At 42.7% G+C, this 22225-nt stretch overlaps 1 protein-coding gene across 4 annotated transcripts; it reads left to right on the top strand.

Moving 5' to 3' along the window:
- The first annotated feature begins 2421 nt into the window (after positions 1-2421).
- LOC306826451 (uncharacterized protein) lies at positions 2422-20027 on the top strand. 4 transcript variants are annotated; one of them, XM_079347803.1, is made up of 7 exons: positions 2422-2546; positions 12585-13562; positions 15123-15340; positions 16354-16563; positions 17233-17795; positions 18582-18673; positions 19627-20027. In XM_079347803.1, the coding sequence occupies exons 2-7, from the start codon at positions 12714-12716 to the stop codon at positions 19714-19716; spliced, it is 2022 nt and encodes a 673-aa protein (XP_079203929.1). In that variant the 5' UTR covers positions 2422-2546; positions 12585-12713; the 3' UTR covers positions 19717-20027. The 4 variants fall into 4 exon arrangements, with proteins under 4 accessions (XP_079203929.1, XP_079203928.1, XP_079203927.1 ...); XM_079347802.1 differs by lacking the exons at positions 2422-2546; positions 19627-20027 and adding exons at positions 6033-6402; positions 19209-19615; XM_079347801.1 differs by lacking the exon at positions 2422-2546 and adding an exon at positions 6035-6402 and having other exon boundaries at positions 15126-15340.
- Positions 20028-22225: the final 2198 nt, after the last annotated feature.

The following is a 22225-nucleotide window of genomic DNA, read 5'->3' as shown; positions in this document are numbered from 1 at the left end:
GTGATTGGGATGAACGGCCTCCCTGATCTGAACCAGAGCGGTGTTCTATTATTGGACTTCTGTGCCAGTTCTAGTTTGTCCAAAACGAACAGAATGTTAAAACACAAGGATGTCCATAAGTGCACGTGGCACCAGGACTCCCTAGGCCGGAGGTCGATGATAGACTTTGTGGTCGTAACATCTGACCTCTGGCCGTGTGTCTCGGACACTCGGGTGGAGAGAGGGGCTGAGCTGTCAACTGATCACCACCTGGTGGTGAGTTGGATGCGCTGGCAGGGGAGGAAGCCGGTCAGACTCAGCAGGCCCAAACGTGTAGTCTACTGGGAACGTCTGGCTGAACCCTCTTTTAGCGAGGTCTTTAACTCCCACCTCCGGACGAGCTTTTCACAGATCCTTGGTGGCAAGGCACCGGGGGTGGATGAGATTCGCCCTGAGTACCTTAAGTCTCTGTGGAGGTTGGGGACAGTGCCTCTGGACTGGCAGACTGGGGTGGTTGTCCCTCTTTTCAAGAAGGGGGATCGGAGGATACGTTCCAACTACCGGGGAATCACACTCCTCAGCCTCCCTGGGAAAGTCTATTCCAGGGTACTGGAGAGGAGGATCCGGCCGTTAGTCGAACCTCGGATCCAAGAGTAACAATGCAGTTTTTGTCCTGGCCGCGGAACACTGGACCAGATCTACACTCTCCAGTGGGTGCTCGAGGGTTCATGGGAGTTCGCCCAACCAGTCCACATGTGCTTTGTGGATCTGGAGAAGGCGTTCGACCATGTCCCTCGTGGCGCCCTGTGGGGGTGCTCCAATTGGGTTTGGGGCCCTTTGCTAAGGGGCGGTCCGGTCCCTGTACGACCGGAGCAGGAGTATGGTTCGCATTGCCAGCACAAGTCGGACCTGTTCCCGGTGCGCATTGGCCTCAGGCAGGGCTGCCTTTTGTCACCAGTTCTGTTGATTACTTTTATGGACAGAATTTCAAGGTGCAGCCAGGGGCCGGAGGGGGTCCAGTTTGGGGACCGCAGGATCTCGTCTCTGCTTTTTGCGGCTGATGTGGTCTTGTTGGCTCCATCGAACCCGAACCTTCAGCGTGCACTGGGGCGGTTCGCTACCGAGTGTGAGGCAGCTGGGATGAGGATCAGCACCTCTAAATCTGAGGCCATGGTTCTCGACCAGAAAAAGGTGACTTGCCCCCCCGGTGGGGAGTCCTTGTCCCAGGTGGAGGAGCTCAAGTATCTTGGGGTCTTGTTCACGAGTGGGGGGAAGATGGAGTGTGAGATCGACAGACTGATCGGTGCGGCGTCCGGATTCATGCAGTTGCTGTATCGGTCTGTCGTGGGCTTCCTCCGTAGGGTGGCTGGGCGCACCCTTAGAGATAGGGTGAGGAGCTTGGAGTAGAGCCGCTACTCCTTCACATCGAGAGGAGTCAGTTGAGGTGGTTCGGGCATCTGGTCCGGATGCCCCCTGGACGCCTCCCTAGGGAGGTGTTCCGGGCATGTTCCTCCGGGAGGAGGCCTCGGGGTCGACCCAGGACATGCTGGAGAGACTATGTCTCTCGGCTGGCTTGGGAACGCCTCGGGGTCCCATCGGAAGAGCTGGAGGAGGTGTCTGGGGTGAGGGAAGTCTGGGCGTCTCTGCTTAGACTGCTGCCCCCGCGACCCGGCCCCGGATAAGCAGCAGAAAATGGATGGATGGAGGGAAATAAACAAAATACAAAACAAGACCAAATCACGACAATGTAAAAGTTTTGATAATTATTTTTTTATTCGTGATCATCATTAAACTGAGGATTCAGGTGATATTTTTCATGTATTTATGTTTTATGGTCATATCTTTACATGTTCACTTTAAATGTTTTTATCACTATGTATTTTTATTTTTGTATATTCTGATATCTCTGTGTTCCTGCTTTTATTTTCTTGTGTTTCCTACTCTTGTGTCGTTCTGTGAAAGCACTCGGAGTACAAATTCTACAGTGATGTGACATCACGTTATACATCAGATTATTACATAACAGTCTTACCTCACAAGACACAGCATCTAAATCAGTTTGATGTCAAAGCTCTCCATTTCAATATGAAACATAAAATCATAAAAACATGAAATCAGAGCATTAGGCACAGAGAGGAGCCAGAGCCAGAGAGATTATGAAGTTTAGTTTAACGTCAGAATAACAACAACACACTAATCCTCACAACGTACGGATCAGACGCTCACACAGGGCAAATGTGTGTGTGTGAGTGTGAGTGTGATAATTTGAATGCCTGTATCCGTCCTATAAAAAGTGTGTCAGTGTGAAAATGTGAACATGTGTGAGTCTCTAATGTCACTAAAGCTTCTGTGTTCTGATTGGCTGCTGCCCACACATGCCCCCCCCCCCCCCACCCCCCCATGCTGGCACTGATGTGTGTGCATGAGGGGGGAGGGGAAGAGGGAGGGGGGGGTATAAAGGGCAAAGACAAGGGATAATATGAGGCAGAGGAGAACAGCTGTGCTTCAGAGACGGAGTGGTTTGTTCTCCAGTCGATACATTGCTCCTCTAACCCCTGGATCAGCAGGTAAGACTCACCTGTCCTCATGTTCTCACCTGTCCTTGTGCCCTTGTGTCTCCTGAGCTGTCTGCTAACTGCTCTCTTACAGTGAATAGACAGTTCCAGTCACTGATATGTGATGACAGAAGACTGCTTTATTCTTGTTTTTCAGTTTAAGCTGAGGCTTTGTTCTTCAGAGTTTTGGTACATGAATGAAGAATACAATTATCTGCTGTGTGTTTGGTGTCAAGTCAGGTGATAATCTGGTCTGAATGTGTGAATCTATCTTCATCATACTGAGGTCCGACAGCTTGTATTTACAATTTTCCAAACAATATGTGTCTCCCCTCAGTCTTCATAGCTCATAGTGTAACATCCCATGTATGGTCTTTCTATTGATTATAAAAACAAGTAAATGTTCTATACAGCAAATCAATCTAAGGCTCCGGTCTTTCATCTGTGATTCCAAAAAACATATCCTGTTATGTTAAAAACAGAAAAGAATATTCTGAAAAATGTCCCATTGATTATTTAACTTCCAGGGATTTGTGTGCGTGCGGGAGCGTGTGTTGGAGTTTTATTTCAGCACCATGGACAGAGCTAACAGTCATTAGCTCGCTCTATCTGCTCCCTCTTAAGGTGTAATTTACAACACATATAGCTTTGATGATATTCAGCCACAAACATGTCCAAAAAGTTGCCCTACTCTGTGCAGTTCGCTCATGTTTTGTGTCTCAATGTGAAGGAAAGTCATCTGGACAGCTTCTGTCCACATAAAGACGATGATAGGAGGAAGGGAGGGGTAACACTTTTTCAACTTTATTGTGAGGCCATTCTTAAATCATACAGAGGTGGATTTTTTTTCCCCTGATCACTGGAAGGTTAGAGCGTGACATTACAGTCCGGTGCAGTTACCACCAACTCTCAGCAGAATCTTTTGTTTTACTCCAGCTGTGTTTGGCTGGTAGTGTGAGTGCTTGTGAAATAACACATTTTTACCGTGAGGATAATTTGCAAAGAAAGGGAAAACATTTTCCCCCAATAACTATAAAATGGATCACCATGCAGACTTTTTTTTTCTAGTTATGTATGATGAAGTGACGTAAGCTGGCCAAGAGTTTGACATGCAACATCACATACAACTGAAAATAACAAGGATGACTTGATAGGAGCTGTATGTTTGTTGTGTGTGATTAGCTAACTTTGAAAGCATTGTTTTCATTTGTCAGTGTTTTGTAAGGATTTTAGGAGCTTTCAAAACAGCAACCGTTATTTACAGTGGGATTTAAAAATGTCACTTGGCTGTACTGGATTAGCTCTTGTGCTCAATCAATCAATGCACACTGATGTATGGACCAATCACTGTGCACTTACATCACTCACGTTCCCTCTGGGTACCTAACCTCAAACAAGAGCTGAAAAGGGTCAAAGCAAACATAATGTTTGAACAGAAAGTTTTTCATCTTTCTTTGGGTTGTGTTCATGCCGTCTTTGGAGAAGCTGAGTTACATATTGAGAAATATGAACCACTCAATCTGAAGACAATGAGAAAAGGTTACACCAGGGATTTTACAAGAAATGGTTATATGAAATCTTTTTTTTTTTTTTTTTAAAGTCCAAAAATGTTATTGAATTGTATCTTTAAGCAAACTAGCATTGAGACATGTGGTTACTCAGTTGAGAACAGGAATCTTTCCTCTCGCATTAAGTCGTCCGTTATAAAATCCTGAAATTTTAGTAGCTGTGATGATGACAGGAGGGAACAGTTGTTTACTTTCAGTGTTCATAAGTCGGTCACTTTTCTCCCTTAATAAATGTTACAATAGTTTACCCTGTTAGTTTTTCTATTGTTAGTGTCTCATTTTGGTTTCTGCTCTATGTTTAGATGATAATATGTTTTGAGCCTGTGCTGGGCGTACTGTTTATAAATGACGCAACAATAGAATTAAATAAATCAATCAAAAAATAAACTAATATAAGAGACAATGGATCTAAACCCCTAAAACAAAAACGTTAAAAAGGTTACTGCTCTGATCTGTGAACCTATCTGTCCCCATGCTCCATCCATCTTGTCAATCGTGTGTGTGCGCGCGTTTGATCACAGTTTCATCTCTCTCTGACCTTGTCTGTCATCAGCTGAATACAAAAACATGTAATTATTCAGTGTTGAAAAAGAAGATCCTCTGCATGCATTAATCACGTTATTATATTAAATCTTTATTATGCATGGAGCAGGATTACAGGCACATATGGAATTACATTATTAAAGGTGTGATCCAGTCAGTGACCTCTGATAGGAAATCACACTGACAAAGGTTAAGGTCAGTGGTATTTTTAAACAAGAGAGAGATAGCACTGTCTAAGTGGCACAAAAAAGTTTGCAACTTCTAGAAAAGTGGGAGGAGCTGGAGAGGAGTGAAGGACATCCTCCTTAAGACTTCTCTTGTTCACAAACATCTCTTTGATCTGTAGCTGAATACAGGGGAACAGACCTGGTTGCAGTAGATTAAGTTTCTGCCAACCATACTTAAATAAAAATAATAAAAGCATGGTGAGTTCAATATTTACAGAGCAGTATTTTTACAGCAGTGAGTGTGCTCTGTGTGAGACCCTCTGAGCATGCACCAGGCTTCATATTGACCTGTCTGAAACCTGCACACCCAGGGCGATGAGGGAGAGCACGAACATGGATACATCAATATTCACTGAAAGCGTGCCAAATTAAAACTGGGATAGATATTGACCTGGATGGTCCTGGATTCAGCTAGATTCATTTGGAAAAGAAGGAGGAGCTGAAGGGGAGTGAGGGGAACCCCCAGTCCTCTCCAGCCATGTCAAAACGTTGCATCATGTTTTGTTAATAAAAAAAAAAAAAAGAATCCCCAAATATTGGGTGTGAACGACTTCTGTTGTTGACACCATTTGATTTTAAAGCGAATCATGTCTTTTATAAATCTAGTCAAGTAAAAGAAGCCTCCGCTGCTTGCTGAAGACTTAAAAAAAAAAGTTCTACATTAAGAAAAAAAAGGTTACAGATTACTCACTTTTTAGTCCATTCATTAGCAGAGATCCACAAAGTCCAGAAACTCCTCATAAACGCCCATTTCGGCCGCTTGAGTTTTTGTGCTCGGCACCAGTTTTCACTCATATATCTGCAATGCTGATATGTGATGTGTCAGTACTTAAACAATGAGAAGACTTTTAGGATTGTTTTTGTGACCATGCAGCTTAATAGGGACAATTCTTGTTCTTATTCTTCTTATTATTATTCATTGTATTGGCGGACTCTATCTACTGATGAAATTCGTGTAAGGGTGGTTCTTATTTTAAACTGCACCAAGAAGTTTTAATATTGAGATAATATTCTTGTTATACAAACTTCATGTTCTGGTGCGCATAGTTGTGACGTCACCAATAAGGTATCCTATTACACCTTGATTTAGTGAAGTCGTTGCCCACTTGTTAGATAGGCTATATCTATAACAGTGTTGGGGGGGTCCGAGCACAGCACGCTCTGATAGAGAGAGAGAGAGAGAGAGAGAGAGAGAGAGAGAGAGAATACTGTCAATATGATTTATCTCTTCCGCTCTGTTTCACTACCATCAGAACAGATCTGGTCGATATTCTGTTTCCTCTCTCTCATCTCTTTCTCAGCCACGCACAGATACACACACACACACACACATACACACACACACACACACACACACACACACACACACACACACACACACACGCCGCAGCCTGTATGCGTCCGTCCTCGCGCCAGCGGGTGGCCGCCTGGCTGCTCGCGCTGCCGTTGGGAAAGCAAGGTGGAGAGGAATGCGCGCGCCGCGGCCGGCTGGAGATGATCTCGTTCTGGCTGCTGTGCTGGAAGCTGCTGGTAGGTTAAAAACGATCCGTGCTCCGGCTGCAGATTTAGGGGTGTTTGGCGGCCGTCCTGCAGCCTGTGCGCGAGGGGTGCATGCGCGCGAGGCTTAAGCTTATAGCACGAGCTACCATCAAAGAGCGGGTGTCTTGGCTTCTGTATGAACGCTTATCTGTCACGATTCTGGTGCTTCGCCCGGTATGAGGACATGCGTTATGTAACAGGATGGCTCAGCACTCATCTGACAGAACAGGAGAGGACAACATAGAACCACATAGAACAGAATGGATCATTAGAAGTGATGAGAACAGATCCGCGCAGAATGGGACCTTGTAGAAGTGCTGTCTGTCTGAACCACGCTGCTTCACTCATCATCCTCTTCTATAAAACACATGAGGCCTAAAGCTGATCAGTAATCCTCCCACGCGCGCGCGCACACACACACACACACACACACACACACACACAGAGAGATGATGATGATGCTGTCTCCAGATGTTTGAGCTGAGGGTAATAATCAGAGATTCCACACTCAGGGTGAACTTACTTAACAGGTTCAGAGTTCTGCTGTCATGACATCCGAATTGAACCTTAATAGCCTACAAATAAAAATCAAACAGCATTGATACCTCATTGATACCATGGCAACAAAAATAGAAACTATATTCACGCCATATACTGCTTTTTTGTTTTCTTTATGACCGAATAACAGGTAAACTCCTACACACAGTTTAGACAATGTGCAGGACACATAACTGAAGCTTTGTAGTTTTTCTTTACCTGTACTCATTTTTAAAGCTTGACAAAGATTGCTCTTTTTAAAATGTGGAATCAAAAAGTTTTGAAAATGTCGACCATCTTGGTTCAGAGCCAGACAAGCAGTGATCGGACGCTGGGATTAGAGCTGGGAGCTGAAATCCTCCCCCAGATGCTTTGACCTCTCTGACAAATTGAAGACTTATCTTCGGAGAAAAATGATTGGAGGACTGCAGACGTATAAATACTCAGTAAATCTCCTCATTCATCCTCAGTCATGTCTGCCACAGAGAGCTTTGTCTTATGACAGGCACTGAGAGTCAGGACGTAGGTCGCCATGTAAAAGGGATAAAACAATCTTTTTAACCAGAAATAGATGACGCATCAATTTCTTTAAACACAAGACTATGAAACAGTGATTTTACCTCACAGAACTCAGAGATCTTCATTAGATCTAAAATCATGTTTGTGTCACACATGATGATTAAGGCAGCGTTACAACAATACAGGTGTTCTGTGAGTTCAAATTGCTGTTTTTATAAACCCAGTCTGGTGTGTTTGTAAAGAGTGATGTAACAGCGGTTTAATCATCTTTAACAAAAAGTTGTGTCTCTGTAGGATCCTTCCTGTAATGTCATCACAGACTTAAGATAATCTGAGCCTGTCAGCGACAAAAACAACAACTTTTAGAGGACACTCTTCTATTGAGGAGTACCGTAATATCCACAAATTTAATCCCAAATTTAATCCCAATCAAAGGCTGGCTGTGGCTCAGTTAGTGGAGTCATTCATCCATCAGCAGCCACATGTTTGATGTGTCCTTGGGCAAAATACTTCACCCCAAGTTGCTCCCGCTGCTTCAGTCAGTGGTGTATGACCAGATGAGTCACTTGTGATGGTCACTTTACACAGCAGCTTCTGTCATCAGTGTGTGAATGTGAATGTGTGACCTGCGGTGTGAAAGCGCTTTGAGAAGTCAGAAGACTAGAAAAGAGCTCTCCTGTTTGTGTCTCTCAGAGTGAAACATGCTTTAAACCGTCTTCCTTTGGTGTTGATTTCTGTTCAACACTGTGTCCAGCCGTGAAGCTCTTTTAGTGCCATCTGTTTTCACCATGTGAAGTTTCTAATCCTGCTAGTTTACAGTATGCAAGCTCTCATGCTGCGCTGATTGTTGTGAAGTACAGAAAGACAGACCATGAATCTAGCACTCATTCAGCAGTATACCATGTACGATTATGGCCTCATGAGAATAAAACTGTGGTTAAAAAAAAAGATGGCACAGCCACTCCCATTTGCATTTCTAAATATTTGGTGTCGTCGAAGTATAACCCATCCTACTGCTCCGCTAAATGCACCAGTGAAAGCAACGAGTATCAGCCAATTAGAGACAGAGTAGGGTTGGTCACTCCTTTGCCCTTCAAATAAAAACACTGCAGCTTATTCTGAAAAATGCATCAGAGGGGAGTTAGAAGTGAGTATAGACAACGGAGACATGACAAGTCGTGTTAATTATATCAAAGTGATGAAAACGTGAACACCACAGAGCTTTGTGATGACTTCATGACTGGACTGCATGGCCAAAGTTAGTCTTGGTGAAAAATGATTGAAGAGTAGCACAAACATTGCACAGAACTGCATAAAACAGCTTGATCTTTGTTGTATGAACAACAAGTTTTAAGATGGTTTTGATGCTGATTAGAGCTCTTAAGACCCGCACCGCCTGTCAGCACCCATGTGTACGATCAGACTTTTGTGTTTGCACTTACTAACGTTCTTTCTTCTTTTCTAGGTCCTTGCTTGTGTTGTACTTACTTTCTGATGTACATGTACATCGCTTTGGATGAAGGGCGTCTGCTAAGTGAACTGTAGAAATGTAGAATTGTATTAAGGCTGTGTCTGAATAATGCATCATTCAGTTTCCACCTGGAGGCTGTTTAAGCTGTGGGTTCAGGTGCTTCTGGTGTTCTGGCAGCTTTCAGGAGGTCTGTTGACACAAGTGTGCAGCGAGGAATCATTGATCCGATTCTACCTGAACAGTGTGAAGTCTGCTCAGGCTGACAGACAGTCTGCAGGCCTGTAGGATCAAGCATCAATTTGTTTCTCGTTAGAGAGATTCACACGGATAATTTTGACAAGTTCAAACGTTTATAGTTCAGTTATTTTTATCATCACTGTTGTCTATTTGTAACTGAATTTAAAAAAAATTCTACATCTTAAACTTTGAGGTGTAAACAGAATATTTAATCTGTACAACTTTCAGAATCATGGTACATGTCAGTAAGACTTGTTTCAGTGTGATGGTGACTTCATTTAGAGAGGAGCAACTTTAGTACGCCTACCTCTGCATTTGGACTCTGTGTTACCATAGCAACACCTCCAGCCTGTCACCAGCACATGCCTGAAACCACAGACCATAATAGTCCGCAAACCCACTCACAGCCAACGCATCGTCGCCATGGCAACCAACTTAAGGCTCCGGTTCAACATTTATAGAAACACTTTTGTGTGCGCCCGTGTGTGTGTGTGTGTGTGTGTGTGTGTGTGTGTGTGTGTGTGTGTGTGTGTGTGGCATATCTGTGTGTTTAATTACTGGTTTGAGTGTTGAGGCTGTCTCTAGACTTCCGACAAACCTGATGTGTCTGAACGAATAAGAGGAGCTGTTTCCTGATCATTCAGAATGCATCATTATTAAAGGAGTACAATCTGAATTTTACACAGTAATGTGAATAAAAATAAATTCTGCGCTATAAATAGATCCAGATGAGAAGTGAGTGATGATAAAAGCAAGCTGTCTGTGTGCAGCCTGCAGTGTTTCTGACTTTGTAGGTCATCTTCAGCCCAGTCGTTCTGAAGCTGCATAAATGAATAAAGTAAAATATTAGTTAGATCAACATGACATATAGTGGCAGCAGAGCAGCTTCAGAGACACACTGACCCTCCCTGGAGCTTCTACGAGCAGAGCAAGCAGACTGTGTGCTCCTAACCAAGGGCCAATATCTCACTTCACTATTGGGGGGGGACAACAAAGAGGACAATTTTCAAGAGCAATTCCTGAGGGGGACACTGCCATCAAAAGTACTGTTTAGTTTTGGGTGCTGGTAAACTAGTGGCTACTGCGCACGCCCCTGTGTGTAGGCCATAGACCGCTAAACAGACGCCCAAGGAGTTGTGGCTCCACTCCCACATCATTCTCTCTCTCTCTGCCTCTGTCTCTCCCTGATTTCTGACTATCCATTGTCCTAATGCTAAAATAAAGGCAAAACAAGCCAAAAAAATCATTATTAGAAAATAATGTGCAGCCAGAAAAGCAAAACAAAGTTCAAAGTTTCTTTTTTAGTACCCGGAGGTAAATTTGAGGTGCGGACAGGACTTCAGCGTTCCAGACATGGATAAAACACTATATAAAAGCAACTCAAAGGAACCAGCATACATTAAAAGAAACATTGATTACATCTGTTCACGGAGAAGCCCTCAAACAGACACCCATTAGTTACAAATAAATAAATAACCCGACATGGTTATAGTGTATCATCTGCTTTTGAATGCAAACAGATGGAAGAAGCCATTTACTTGTAACAGGTACCAAATACGAGGCACACAAAGACAATATAAAGATGTGTGTGGGAGATGTTGACACCTTCTTTTGGTTGATATTAAAGCCGTATAAATGGTAATACAAGCTCATCTAAACAAACCATATATTAAAATGTAGAGACAACGTTCAGGGTATCGCACAGTATATTACATGCAAATTATTATGACAGTGAATGACTGACAATGTTTTTGTGTTCTCTGTCAACAACACTGAGGGAATAACTCAATCTAACTACTCATACCAGAAGATGACTCCCTGATATTTGATTGAGGGATGTTATACATTACATTAAAATGTGCGCCTCAACACAGAGATCAAAACACCATCAAGATAAGTTAATTAAAAAGTATTGCAGTTTTTTAATGAAACCTTTTTTTATACCAAAACTGATTTAAATGTGCTTACAGATGAGGGTCGGGTGCCTGTCAGCTTCATGAGGAGAAGCTAAAGATAAATCTTCATGTACACTTTGTTAACTTGATTTAATGTCTTCAAACTGTCTTCAGGCTGGTTACTCCTCTCCGCTGTCTGAGACGTCACTTTCCACTCATGAAAGCGTGTGATGATGGAATATAATGATTGGTTACGAACAATCAGTTGTACACTACTTTGCACAATGCATTGTGGCGTGCGCTATCGGGTACGATGATACTCCGACTTCATACAGCACTACAAAATGGCCTTTCCACTGTACATGTAGAGTGCACTATGTAGTGTGTCTTTTAGGACTCAGCTGGAGACACATTACACAGTCAGCGTGATTCCATGCTGACTGTGTAATGTGTTAAGTGGAGCTACAGTTAACTAAATTAGTCCATTTGATTGTTCTTTTGTGTACAAGCACTGGGGAAGAATCCATTTATTGGCAGAAGTTCGTCCGCCTCCTGTGGCGGAGTGCTCCTCTTCAGCTTTTTTTTATTGGACCTTTCTTCTGTTTCCTGATACGTCACGCCGATTTTAGTCGCACTTACAGCTTTTCTAACTGCATGTACGTTCACTGATTGTGACAGTAAACCGAGTGTGAAACAGCAGACAGAGAAGATACAAACGGTTTCCTGTCTAGAGCTGGGGCCCCTTTCTGAAAGAAGGTTTTACGCAAACACTGAGTCAGTAAACCCTGAAATGAGGGTAACTCTAGATTTTCTGTTTCAACAGAAGAGATCAACCTCGAGACAGAGGGGTCACTCAGGTTTTCTCACTTACTACTGTCTCAAAAATAACAACTTCTATCCTGAAACATTGTATTTTTTTTGATGTAGTGTGTACTGTTCTGTGGCCAGTAGGGGTAACACGCTCTTAAACTTCTGAAGCGACACACATTTAGAAAAACGCACAGCATATTCAGAAACACTGAACAATTAAAAAAACAAATGCAAACTCCCAAATCAAATAAAACAGCAGAAACGCGCTGCAAAGACACAAACAAACTTCAAATAGATAAAACAACAGCATTGACATTAAACGTGCTGCAAATACAGAAACAAAACGTACATTCAGAAAACAACTGCAAGTACGTAAACGCTCTCAGTTCAACCTTCAATGGAAGTGCTCCAGGCCTGTAGGGGCGCTCTGTGTAACTGTTTATATATGGGAGAGAGAGTGAAAGATGGATAGGGAAGTTTGAATCGTTGAAAGACACAAAATAACATCAATATTACAGAAACATAGAGAATAAAGTGAGTCCAACCGGGATTTCAACATTGAGGATAAGACAACCGAGACTAGCCTGCAAGCTAAAGTAATATAAAGCTTAGAACAGCTTCCACAGACGCCTGGCCAGAACTAATCAGAATAAAAACTTGAATAAATAATCACCCCTTGATTCAGTGTTTGTTTATGTCAACAGAGAGCAACAACCGGTTTAAGGAGGACACAAGCTGAACTGACTGACGGAAACCACGACGACAGTAGCTCCAGTAACATTAACGCTGCTGACGACCCCACCACTGCAGAACAGCCAACAGATCCAGTTACCATGGAGATCAGCTCATCACCACCGCTGACTGATTTAGAGAGCTGGCACAGCCAGGAAGCAGAGGAACTCCATTTCCCAGAGAGCCACGGGGGGCAGCAGCCAAACGGAGACGAGCAGGAGAGAGAAGAGACTGAAGAGGGAGAAGACGGAAAAGACGAGTGTGACTATCTCGTTTTTGATTCCGAGCAAAGGGGAGGAGAGACAAAAGATGGGGAGGAGACAGTGATAGGAGGGAAGGAGGGAGGAGAGAGGGAAGGAGGGGAGGAGACAGAGATAGGAGGGAGTGAGGGAGGAGATGAAAGAGGAGGCGATAAAGGAGAAGAGGAGAAAGAGAGAGAAGAAGAAGATGAAGGAAGGGGAGAAGCAGAGGGAGGAGATGAGAGTAAATGTGAGAGTGAAGTTTTAGAGGGAGAAGAAGAAGGACAAATAAAAGAAGAAGAGACAGAGGAGAGAGATGGAGAAAAGACGGAAGAAGAGGACGGACTGAGAGGAGAGACAGACGGGGAGACGAAGGAGCTCCTCCTCCTCTCTGAGCTCCCCGTGTGTCCTGCTCCATCAGAACACACTGAGGAGAACAGAGACGACCTGAGCGACTGTCTGCAGGCCGAGCTCGCCATCGTCTACTCAGACAGTGACACGGGGGATGACCACTGGGCAGGCTCCTCCCCCTGTGATGTCACCAACCTGGAAGAAGCAGGAGAAAATCGGGAGGAGGACGTAGGGGGGCAGGAAGGAGAGATTGGAGCAGAGGAGCAGAGCAAGGAGGATTCAACGAGGAGTACGAGAAATCTGTTCCTGAGGTCGCCCTCCTGCAGCTCCACAACGAGCTCCTCAGACCCCGACAGGAGGGTAAGACCCTGACCAGCTTTCTGTTCACACACACACACACACACACACACACACACACACACACACACTGAAGAAGGTGTCTCAGGTGTTTCAGCGAAACTAAACATCTCTGATTCTTAATGCTCAGACACGTAACAAAACATCACAACATTAACCTCTGCACACCTGTCCTACCTGTGCCTCAGCTGTATTTAAACAAACAATAAGTTAATTCAAAAAATCCCTGAGAGAGGAGTCATTCTCCTCTTTTAAGAACAGTTAAAACTATTTTATTTTATTTTTTTACATCAGACAGTCCTTTTACCAAAACATTATGAAACTCTGGAAGAGCAGTGATTTGTCTGTTAGGGCCTAAGGCAGAGTCAATATGTTACAAATAATCAAGCTTCAGAAAATTGCATAGTGTAAAGATTTTTTTTTATTTTCAGAGTTCACATTCGTAGGATTTTTAAATATAAACGCAAAGAACAAAAAACAGATCGACACAAATGACATAAACTTCCTGCCAGGAGTAACTCAAGTTAAACGTCAAAAACAAATTCAATTATCTGCTGCACTTACCACTCTACTTTCTTTTTCCTTTCTTCACTTTCCCTCTTTCTTTTTGCTCTCCTTAATGGGCATTTCTTCTTCCTTTCATTGACAAACTTTGGTTTTCACAGGAGTAATACATGCAGATTTGTTATAATATATAATTTAATACATTGTTTGTGTTCTGAACACAGAGAGAATGGAGTTCGGTTTACTGATGGAGCTGAAAGGATGACTTTTGCTCCCCACAGCTTTGTCAGTTTTGTAGTTCTTTATTAGAGTTTAAAGTTGTTAGAAGGACACAGGCACACTCCTCATTGTGTGAATATGTTTGGCATGCTATGAGTTTAAAATACGAACTAGAACCAATCAGATTCTTCAACCAGCACTTGTCTGGTCACGCCTGTATCTGAATTTATTAACTCTTATTTACGGCTGTCTGACTGACTGGTCACACTAACTCTCATATTACAACAACGCTGTTCAAGAAAAGAAGGAAAGGAAAAGTCAACAGGACACACAAGTTAAGATATAAAATAACACTTAAAATGTCATCCGGACAATTTTAGCTGATTTTAAATGATCTGGGTTTGTAAGAGATTTGCCACTTTAAGAGCTTCTGATTGTTAATGTGATCTGTCATCACACCGTACCAGTGCTCAACCTCTGCTGCTTTTTCCTTCATTTTTTCCTTTTGTGTCTTCATTTTCTTTAAAACCTTTAACGTTTAAAGAACCATCTATCTGTCAGTGAATGAACATCGTGCAACGGATCCTCTAGTCTGTGATCCGAGACGTGTCCAAACACGTCATTCACCTCAGCTGTTTATAATACAGAAACAACAAAAAGACAAGTTCATGATAAAACATGGACTGATAGATTTAAACAGAGATCACAGGTTTGTATGTTTTAATGAGCCTTTAAACATTTATAATAATAATACAACGTTTTTTGTGTTCTTAGTGTAAATCTCCCTCACACCTCTTATCAGTCTGTAACACCTGAGTTAATCCTGATCCTGGTCTCTAGCAGGTCCCCACAGACTTCTGCGTCCTCCAGGAGACCCTCAGTGAGAACGTCTCCACGGAGCATGTCGACTTCCTGTTGGCTCGCCGCCAGTGGAAGAAGATGGAGGAGGAGGTCAAAGGTCAACCCACCCCCAAGCCAGGACTTAGATCTCCAGGGAGTTTCCAGGGGACCCACTCCTCCCTGTACCCCCCGACCCGCAGCCCTCGCCTCAAACACAGGTACAGACCAGGGCTTAAACCACCTCCCTTCAGCCCCCGCCTCACACACAGGTGAGGTAGATACTTGTGGAAAAAAAGCCAGCCATGCTTATTTTTCTACCGACTGGGTTTTCAACATTTTCAGCCTTATCAGCGTTTTCAGCCATTCTGTTTTAGCCTTCGCTCATTTTGCCTGACTGTCGGAGCCAAAATGCTTGTTTTTGTATTTGTGTTTATGTATTTCCGACACTGGCCACTGGGTGGAGTCTTCACTTGAGCTGTGCTTAAAGCCAAGGTTGCAGGTAATTGGATTCAGGTGTGTTTGGAAGCATACAGTTCTTTGACCGTGTTGGCGTGTCAGGTTGATTTAATGTAACAGTTTATACTTATGATGTATTGGACAGATTAAGATGTTCTCGACAACAATGGCAGAGGACTCACTAACCCGAGATGTTAATTTCACACACCTGACTGGATTTTTTGAGGGAACAGTTTTCAGTTGTAGAACTTCTATAAATGTCAAGATATGGTTCTTTTCCATTGTTTTTCTTTGATTTTTCCCTGTTTTAATACAAGCAAATATTAAGCATAGAGAGCAGTTTAAAATATGCTTAACATTCACCACCATGTGAAGTAGAAATGCTAAAAAAAAAACTTTGATTCCCCATCAACTGTAAACGCTGATGAGAAGCTCTATAATTAAGGTCAAGGACTGACAGCGAAGGAAAAGACGCCGTCAGTGGACACATTTGATTTCTTAGTTTCTTAGCCTGAACTTTACGAACACTTCTCTTCAACATAGTGCACTAACATTACATAATTCAGTTATATCTGACTGTGAGATTGATTTTTAATATGTGAGGCAGAACAACTAGCTCTACACGCCTAAAAGAAGACTGTAACTCACTTAGATGACTTTCCTGGAGCACACGGTAGCCCAAAAGAAATGTGGAAAGATTAAATAAAAAGAAACATCTTGTACCTTTTTTCTGTACGTCTCATCTAATACCAGGTGTCTTTCTGCCCTTTCAAAGAGAGATCCATTATCCGGTGACTAGAGAGCCCCCCCTGTCCTCCACCCTGTCCCCCAGCTCAGAGGACTCTGGTCTGGATGACTCCTCGTACCGCAGCCCCCTGGAGGAGCCAGAGACCGCCGTGGAGAGAGAGATCCGATTGACTTTGGAGAGAGAGGAGAGACACCGCAGGGAGAGGGGGATAATCGCTCAGGGCCTGAATATACCCAGGTAACATAAGTCTAGGTTCGAGACTAGGTCGAGTAAAAATAAAGGACGACTAAAATAGAAACAGACACACTGGTTATGCTGACCACCAGTAATAGAGGTTAACAACCGTATTTTGAACAACTGGACAGGTGGACAACTTCCCCAGGACCTGAGGCAGGAATGCTGGGTCGGGTGCAGGGTTTAAAACACTGCAGCAGTCACTGTGATCAACCAGTGCCTTTAGCTTATTTAGAGTTTTGGCAGAAGAAATAACGAGCAGGGATGCAGCTCGAGTTAGAGCCACTTAAGTACACATTCCCATTGGACTCAGAGGGGGGATGCTGTAGCCACTAAATCCAGTGCCAAGATGGGACTGAAGGTCTAAATTTGTGCATCTTAAGCCATAGGACACATTCAAGCGTCCATGAAGTCTGAGGAGAAGTCTTATATAGTGAGTGTGTATTTGTATACTTGTAGAGAGAAGTATTATGTTTTCATTTTAGATTGCTTAAACAGAGTTATGTAAACAGTGATCTCTAAGCTTCTTTATTGCAAAGACTAAGCTCATGGTGGTTACATTAAGTCAGAAACTTTAGTTTTCATTCTTTTATTCTTCTTTGCAGCCTTCTGACACATGAAAGTCTGATGTTGCACTTGTTTCTGATTTTTCTCTTCTTGTTCTGCGGTCAGACCATCCAGCCTGCAAACAGGAAGATCTCCACCTCGACCTCCAGCTTGTCGTACCCCTACCTTGTCCATCTCCCCCTCCCCCTCCTGCTCTTCTTCCCTTCCGCGGTCTGCATACCATGAGATGACCGCCAATAATGTTATCATACTGGAGCCAGACTCCTCAAGTCCTGCGTCCAGGACCCGCCTTCTCACCTCTGCAATCGGCGGCCTCTCCGATTGGCCTACGAGCCACGATGCTCTGTCCTCTGCCAATGTCATCGTCGTGGAAACATCCAATCTTATCATTCGCAGCGCCTCTGAGTTCTGCCTCAGCTCTGCCCCCGTGTCCATGGAAAAGCAGGAGAGCACGTTCACATCCAATCCGTTCTTTAAGCTGCGCTCACTGAGCAGCCAGTCGCTGGTGGAGCAGGAGATCCGCATGGTAAGGCAGAGGGAGGAGGAGTGGAGGAGGCAGAGGGAGGAGATGTGGAGGAAGAGGAGGGAGGCAGAATGGAGCAAGGGAAGGGAGCGGTATGACACAGTGTTGGTGTCTCCAGGCCTCAACGATAACATCAGCTATAAGGGTACGTACAGTCTAGATTACCTTGCATTTCCTGCTGTTTTTTTTTACTGCTGTAACTTTTCACCACCAACATATTCACTGTGTGGATTCATGTTGGAGTTATTTAGTTTATTAGTTAACTCTAATGTTTGCAGATGATGTAGTGTTTTACCTTCTCAATCCACTGAACAGCCCACAATCTAAAACTGAATACAGTGGGTGCATTGTCTTTATACATTTTTTAAAATGTATTTCTTTAAGGATCTGTGTCCATTAACTGTTTTTTTGTTGTTGTTGTTTTTACATGGCAGCACTGACAACCTTAATATCAGAGGGCTTCTCATTGGTGTTTATTGTTGCTAGGTTTGAAAAATTGTATTTTATTTTGTTCATGAACAAATGACAAGAAAAAACATAAAACCAAACCATATGAATGAATCCTGCCCTGGCGTTAGCAGCTCTACACCTGGAAATTCGATTTCATCAAAAGACCAAAAAGTTCTGTTTTTCGTCTACTGTTTTTGTTGACAGATCTTAACTTAGGAGTCCCTCCCCCTCTTGACTTCGATTGGTCAGCAAAGGAGAGGTGACAGACGAGTGCCTTGGTTTTCCAAAAGTTTAACTATTTTCAACTGACAGCGACACTGATTTGTTGTCAGGATGCTAAGCCCCAAAAATATTTAACTGCATCAGTTTGTAATGAAAATGGGTGCTGCCAGCGCAAAAGAAAAGAAAGATGTAAGTGGACACAGACCTTTATGGTTGAACGTTTTTTTAACATGAAAATCATTACCTTTTTATTTTTCAGTTCCAGAGGTTCCAGACAGATGTGTCTCCTCGCCTTCTTCCCCCTCTAGGACTCGCAAAATGGAACGATCTAGTTCGTCTTGTGACCAAAAGGTGGGCTGACACACACACATACAATACACATGCACACACACACATACGGTACACATACACACACTCTCACACACACACACACACACACACACACACACACACACACACACACACACACACACAACACAACAATAAGTCTACTATATAAAAGTGTAAATCGAAAATGTGTTCACAAAAAGTTTACTTCTGATTTGGAGCAATGCTGAAATAAATGGAGTCTCTGTTTGCACTATTTTGGTCTCCACCAGCTCTTCAGGTGAAATGTTATTAGCTGCTAAGTGCTGAACAATATGTAACACTCCATTTTTTATTCATTGTTAATGTATAAATATGGATAGATTGAGCTTTGGCCTCAACAGTGAACTGTTTGTATATAATCTGTCATAGTAACACTGCAGCTGTTTTAACTCTGTTCATGAACACACAGCATATCAATCATATTTTATTTAACTGTCTTTGCTCATTGATTTCTTCCTCTGCTCATTCATTCATTTGTTGCTGTTATTAATTGTGAACTTTCTAATTCGTTAATCAGTTGGACTGATTAATTTTATTATTCAATAGTTCACAATTTAACACATATGTTCATGATTAGAAACACTGTTTTTCATCTAGTCATCAATCACGTATTCATCCATCAAACTGTTCCATCTTCTCTAATATGTTGTTAACCTGTCTGTGATCCATCCACCCGTCCATCTGTTTCCGTATTTTTCTGTCCATAAATCCATCCAAAACGTTCCCATCCCATTGCCTCTACATCTCTTCATCCATCCAACCATCATCAATCCAAACTTTTCCACCCTCTCTTCAATCATCCATCCTTCCAAACTGTCCAATCGTCTCTACATTTCTTCATTTATCAATCCAAACATTATCCATCCGTCTGTCCATCATCCATATTGACTCCAGTGGTTCAGCTGAATCTCCCCCTCCTCCTCCCCCCCCTCCAGTTCCCCCTCTCCCTCTCCTCAGTGCCACGGCGACAGAACACGATGGCACAGCGCTGGGAAGCCTCCCTGTTAGCCAATCAGAAGAAGTAGTGATCATGGACGGCGCTCAGCTGTCTGCCCTGTAACGCCAAAGTTACCCATCGTGTACCGCAGTGTTGGTAATCACTGTGTGTTCAGAACGATGGGTAGGACAGTCATTAGTCTGTTAATTGGTGGATGATGTGATGAGTTGATGATGTTTTAATGACAAAAACAGTCACACTGGTTTCTGAAAACTGACCGTACAGAATAATGTCAACCTGGAGACAGTTTTCTTCATATTTAATAACTTGGACTCCTTCAGCACACCAGCTGTGTCACTATGATAACATTTATAGAGTCTAGAATTGTATTCAAAATAATACAGCTGTTTCTGACATGTGGCCTACATTTTATATTCAATGTCAACTTGTAGAAGCACATGTTAAAGCCTGCTGTATTCTCCTCAAGTTACCGTAAATTCCGGACTATAAGCCGCTACTTTTTTCTCACACTTCGAGCACTGCGGCTTCTACTCCGGTGCGGCTAATGCATGGATTTTTTATGGGGGACAATGAGCTTCTGCCGCAAAAACATTTGACTTCGTCACGTCGGATCTTAATATCAGTCATTTTGCGCTTCATGCACGCACCCTCATGATGGAAAACACACGGAGAAATACATATGATGCAGCTTTCAAGTTAAAGGCGATCGACCTGGCTGTCAAAGAAGCTAACAGAGCTGCTGCACGTTAAGATGACACTGACAGCGACAACAGAGACTGAGGAAGTGAGTAATGAAGTCATTCTGAGGCAGTGAATGGATGGACTTTTTCTTGTGAAATATATTACGGTCATCTTTTTCATCAGCCGTGTTACAGACACCGTCGGCTAGGCTTCGTATTGTAACGGTTCATGTTGTAAAGTCAGTAGTTGATAATGTGTTCATAATTCCGATTATGTGGAGAGTCAGTGAATGCACCAGCGAGAACGTGTTGAGTGGCTGTATGAGAGAACGCTGGGGGAGAGAGTTGGATTGTTACGGCAAGTTATGTGTTGCTCTCTGCTGTAAACGGCGTGGTCACGGCCGACAGTGATCGGGTTATTAAAAATTATTATTTGAACGCTCTCGTCGTCCTTTAACGTCCGTACGGACGCTATAGTATTTGCGGATGTTACCGGTAGCCTACGTCTGTGTAAATAGCTCTTGTTATAGCGTGGACACCTGCGGCTTATAATCAAGTGCGGCTTATATATGTACAAATACATTTATTTACTTATTTTTAGCCGGTGCGGCTTATATCCAGGTGCGCTCAATAGTACGGAATTTACGGTAAGTATCAGGGTTGTCATGATATTAAGGATGTTTAAATTTTGATATGATTCTAGTAACAATCTAACTCTATTGATACAGTTTTGGTACGAAGGCAAAAAAAAAAAAAAAAGTCCCAGACATCCAATATTTTTTTATTTAATGTTTTTCCTGACCAAACATTGCTGACTAACTCATGCACGCTGTCTAAATTGTGCATATAAAGTGTTTCTGATGAATTACACAGAATGAACACAGAAAATCATAACATGGAGGGTGGTTTTCTGATTGGTCTAAAAGGAGGAATCTCAACTTTTGGTCCAAACAGCTGTTGTCTGATCAGCTCTGGTCAGTGTCAGTACGCATCCAGACAACGTGCAGAAATACAGGTGAAATGAACAAAGGATTGGAACTGAATTAGAGTTAATTCAGTGGTTCCCAACTTGGGGCCAGTTTCAGAAAGAACGCTCAATGAACTCACGGCTGATTGTTTGAGCTTCAGCAGCATGATCATGCTGTGTACATTTCAGACAAATGTTTTATTTTTAGGATTTATTTAACTTGACCAAACTCTGCTTGTCTGAGACTCTCAGCTGATGAAGCACTTCTGAAAGAACCAGATGTTTGAATCTAAAGTAAAGATTTTTACATATTTTTATGTCCTGCGTTTATTCCTACAGAGATGCACTGTATCGTATTTTTGCTGCATATATTTATGAATCTAGATTGTAAATCAACAAGCTTTTTATCCTTAAAAGAAGGATTATTTGAAGTGGAAGTGAGCCATGTTTTTTTTAAAGGGATGATATGTGTTTGCTGAGTGTGCATGTTTATACTGATGTGTGTTATTATAATCCATCCTCCGCTAACTTAGGTTGAATTTCTTTAGTCCAGCTCACTCTCTGTTTTAAATATTGGACTCTACGTGTACGGCACAATGACCCAGAGTTCAAGTCAAGTGAGAAAAGGAAGGAGGATTTATTTGAAAATGGAGACAAGTGATGCAGCAGCACTTTAAAATCTGTTTATTTTGATTTTATTTCACAAATATGTAAATATACTCACTTTCATACAATCACCCAGTGAGAAACAAGGAACAAAACAGTCGTCATTCTGTGAAAGTAAAGCTGAAAATAAAACTCAGCAGTCTGTGTTTAAGTCAGATTTTTCTAACACTGATATGTTTCTGGTTAAATCAAACAATATCAAGACCTGTTTGGTACCATGGCAACAAAGATGGAAGTCCTAATATAGGGTAATTTCTTTTCTT

This window comes from Symphodus melops (genome assembly GCF_947650265.1).
Source record: "Symphodus melops genome assembly, chromosome: 7".
Taxonomy (NCBI): domain Eukaryota; kingdom Metazoa; phylum Chordata; class Actinopteri; order Labriformes; family Labridae; genus Symphodus; species Symphodus melops.
This window is presented reverse-complemented; position numbering and strand designations above follow the sequence as displayed.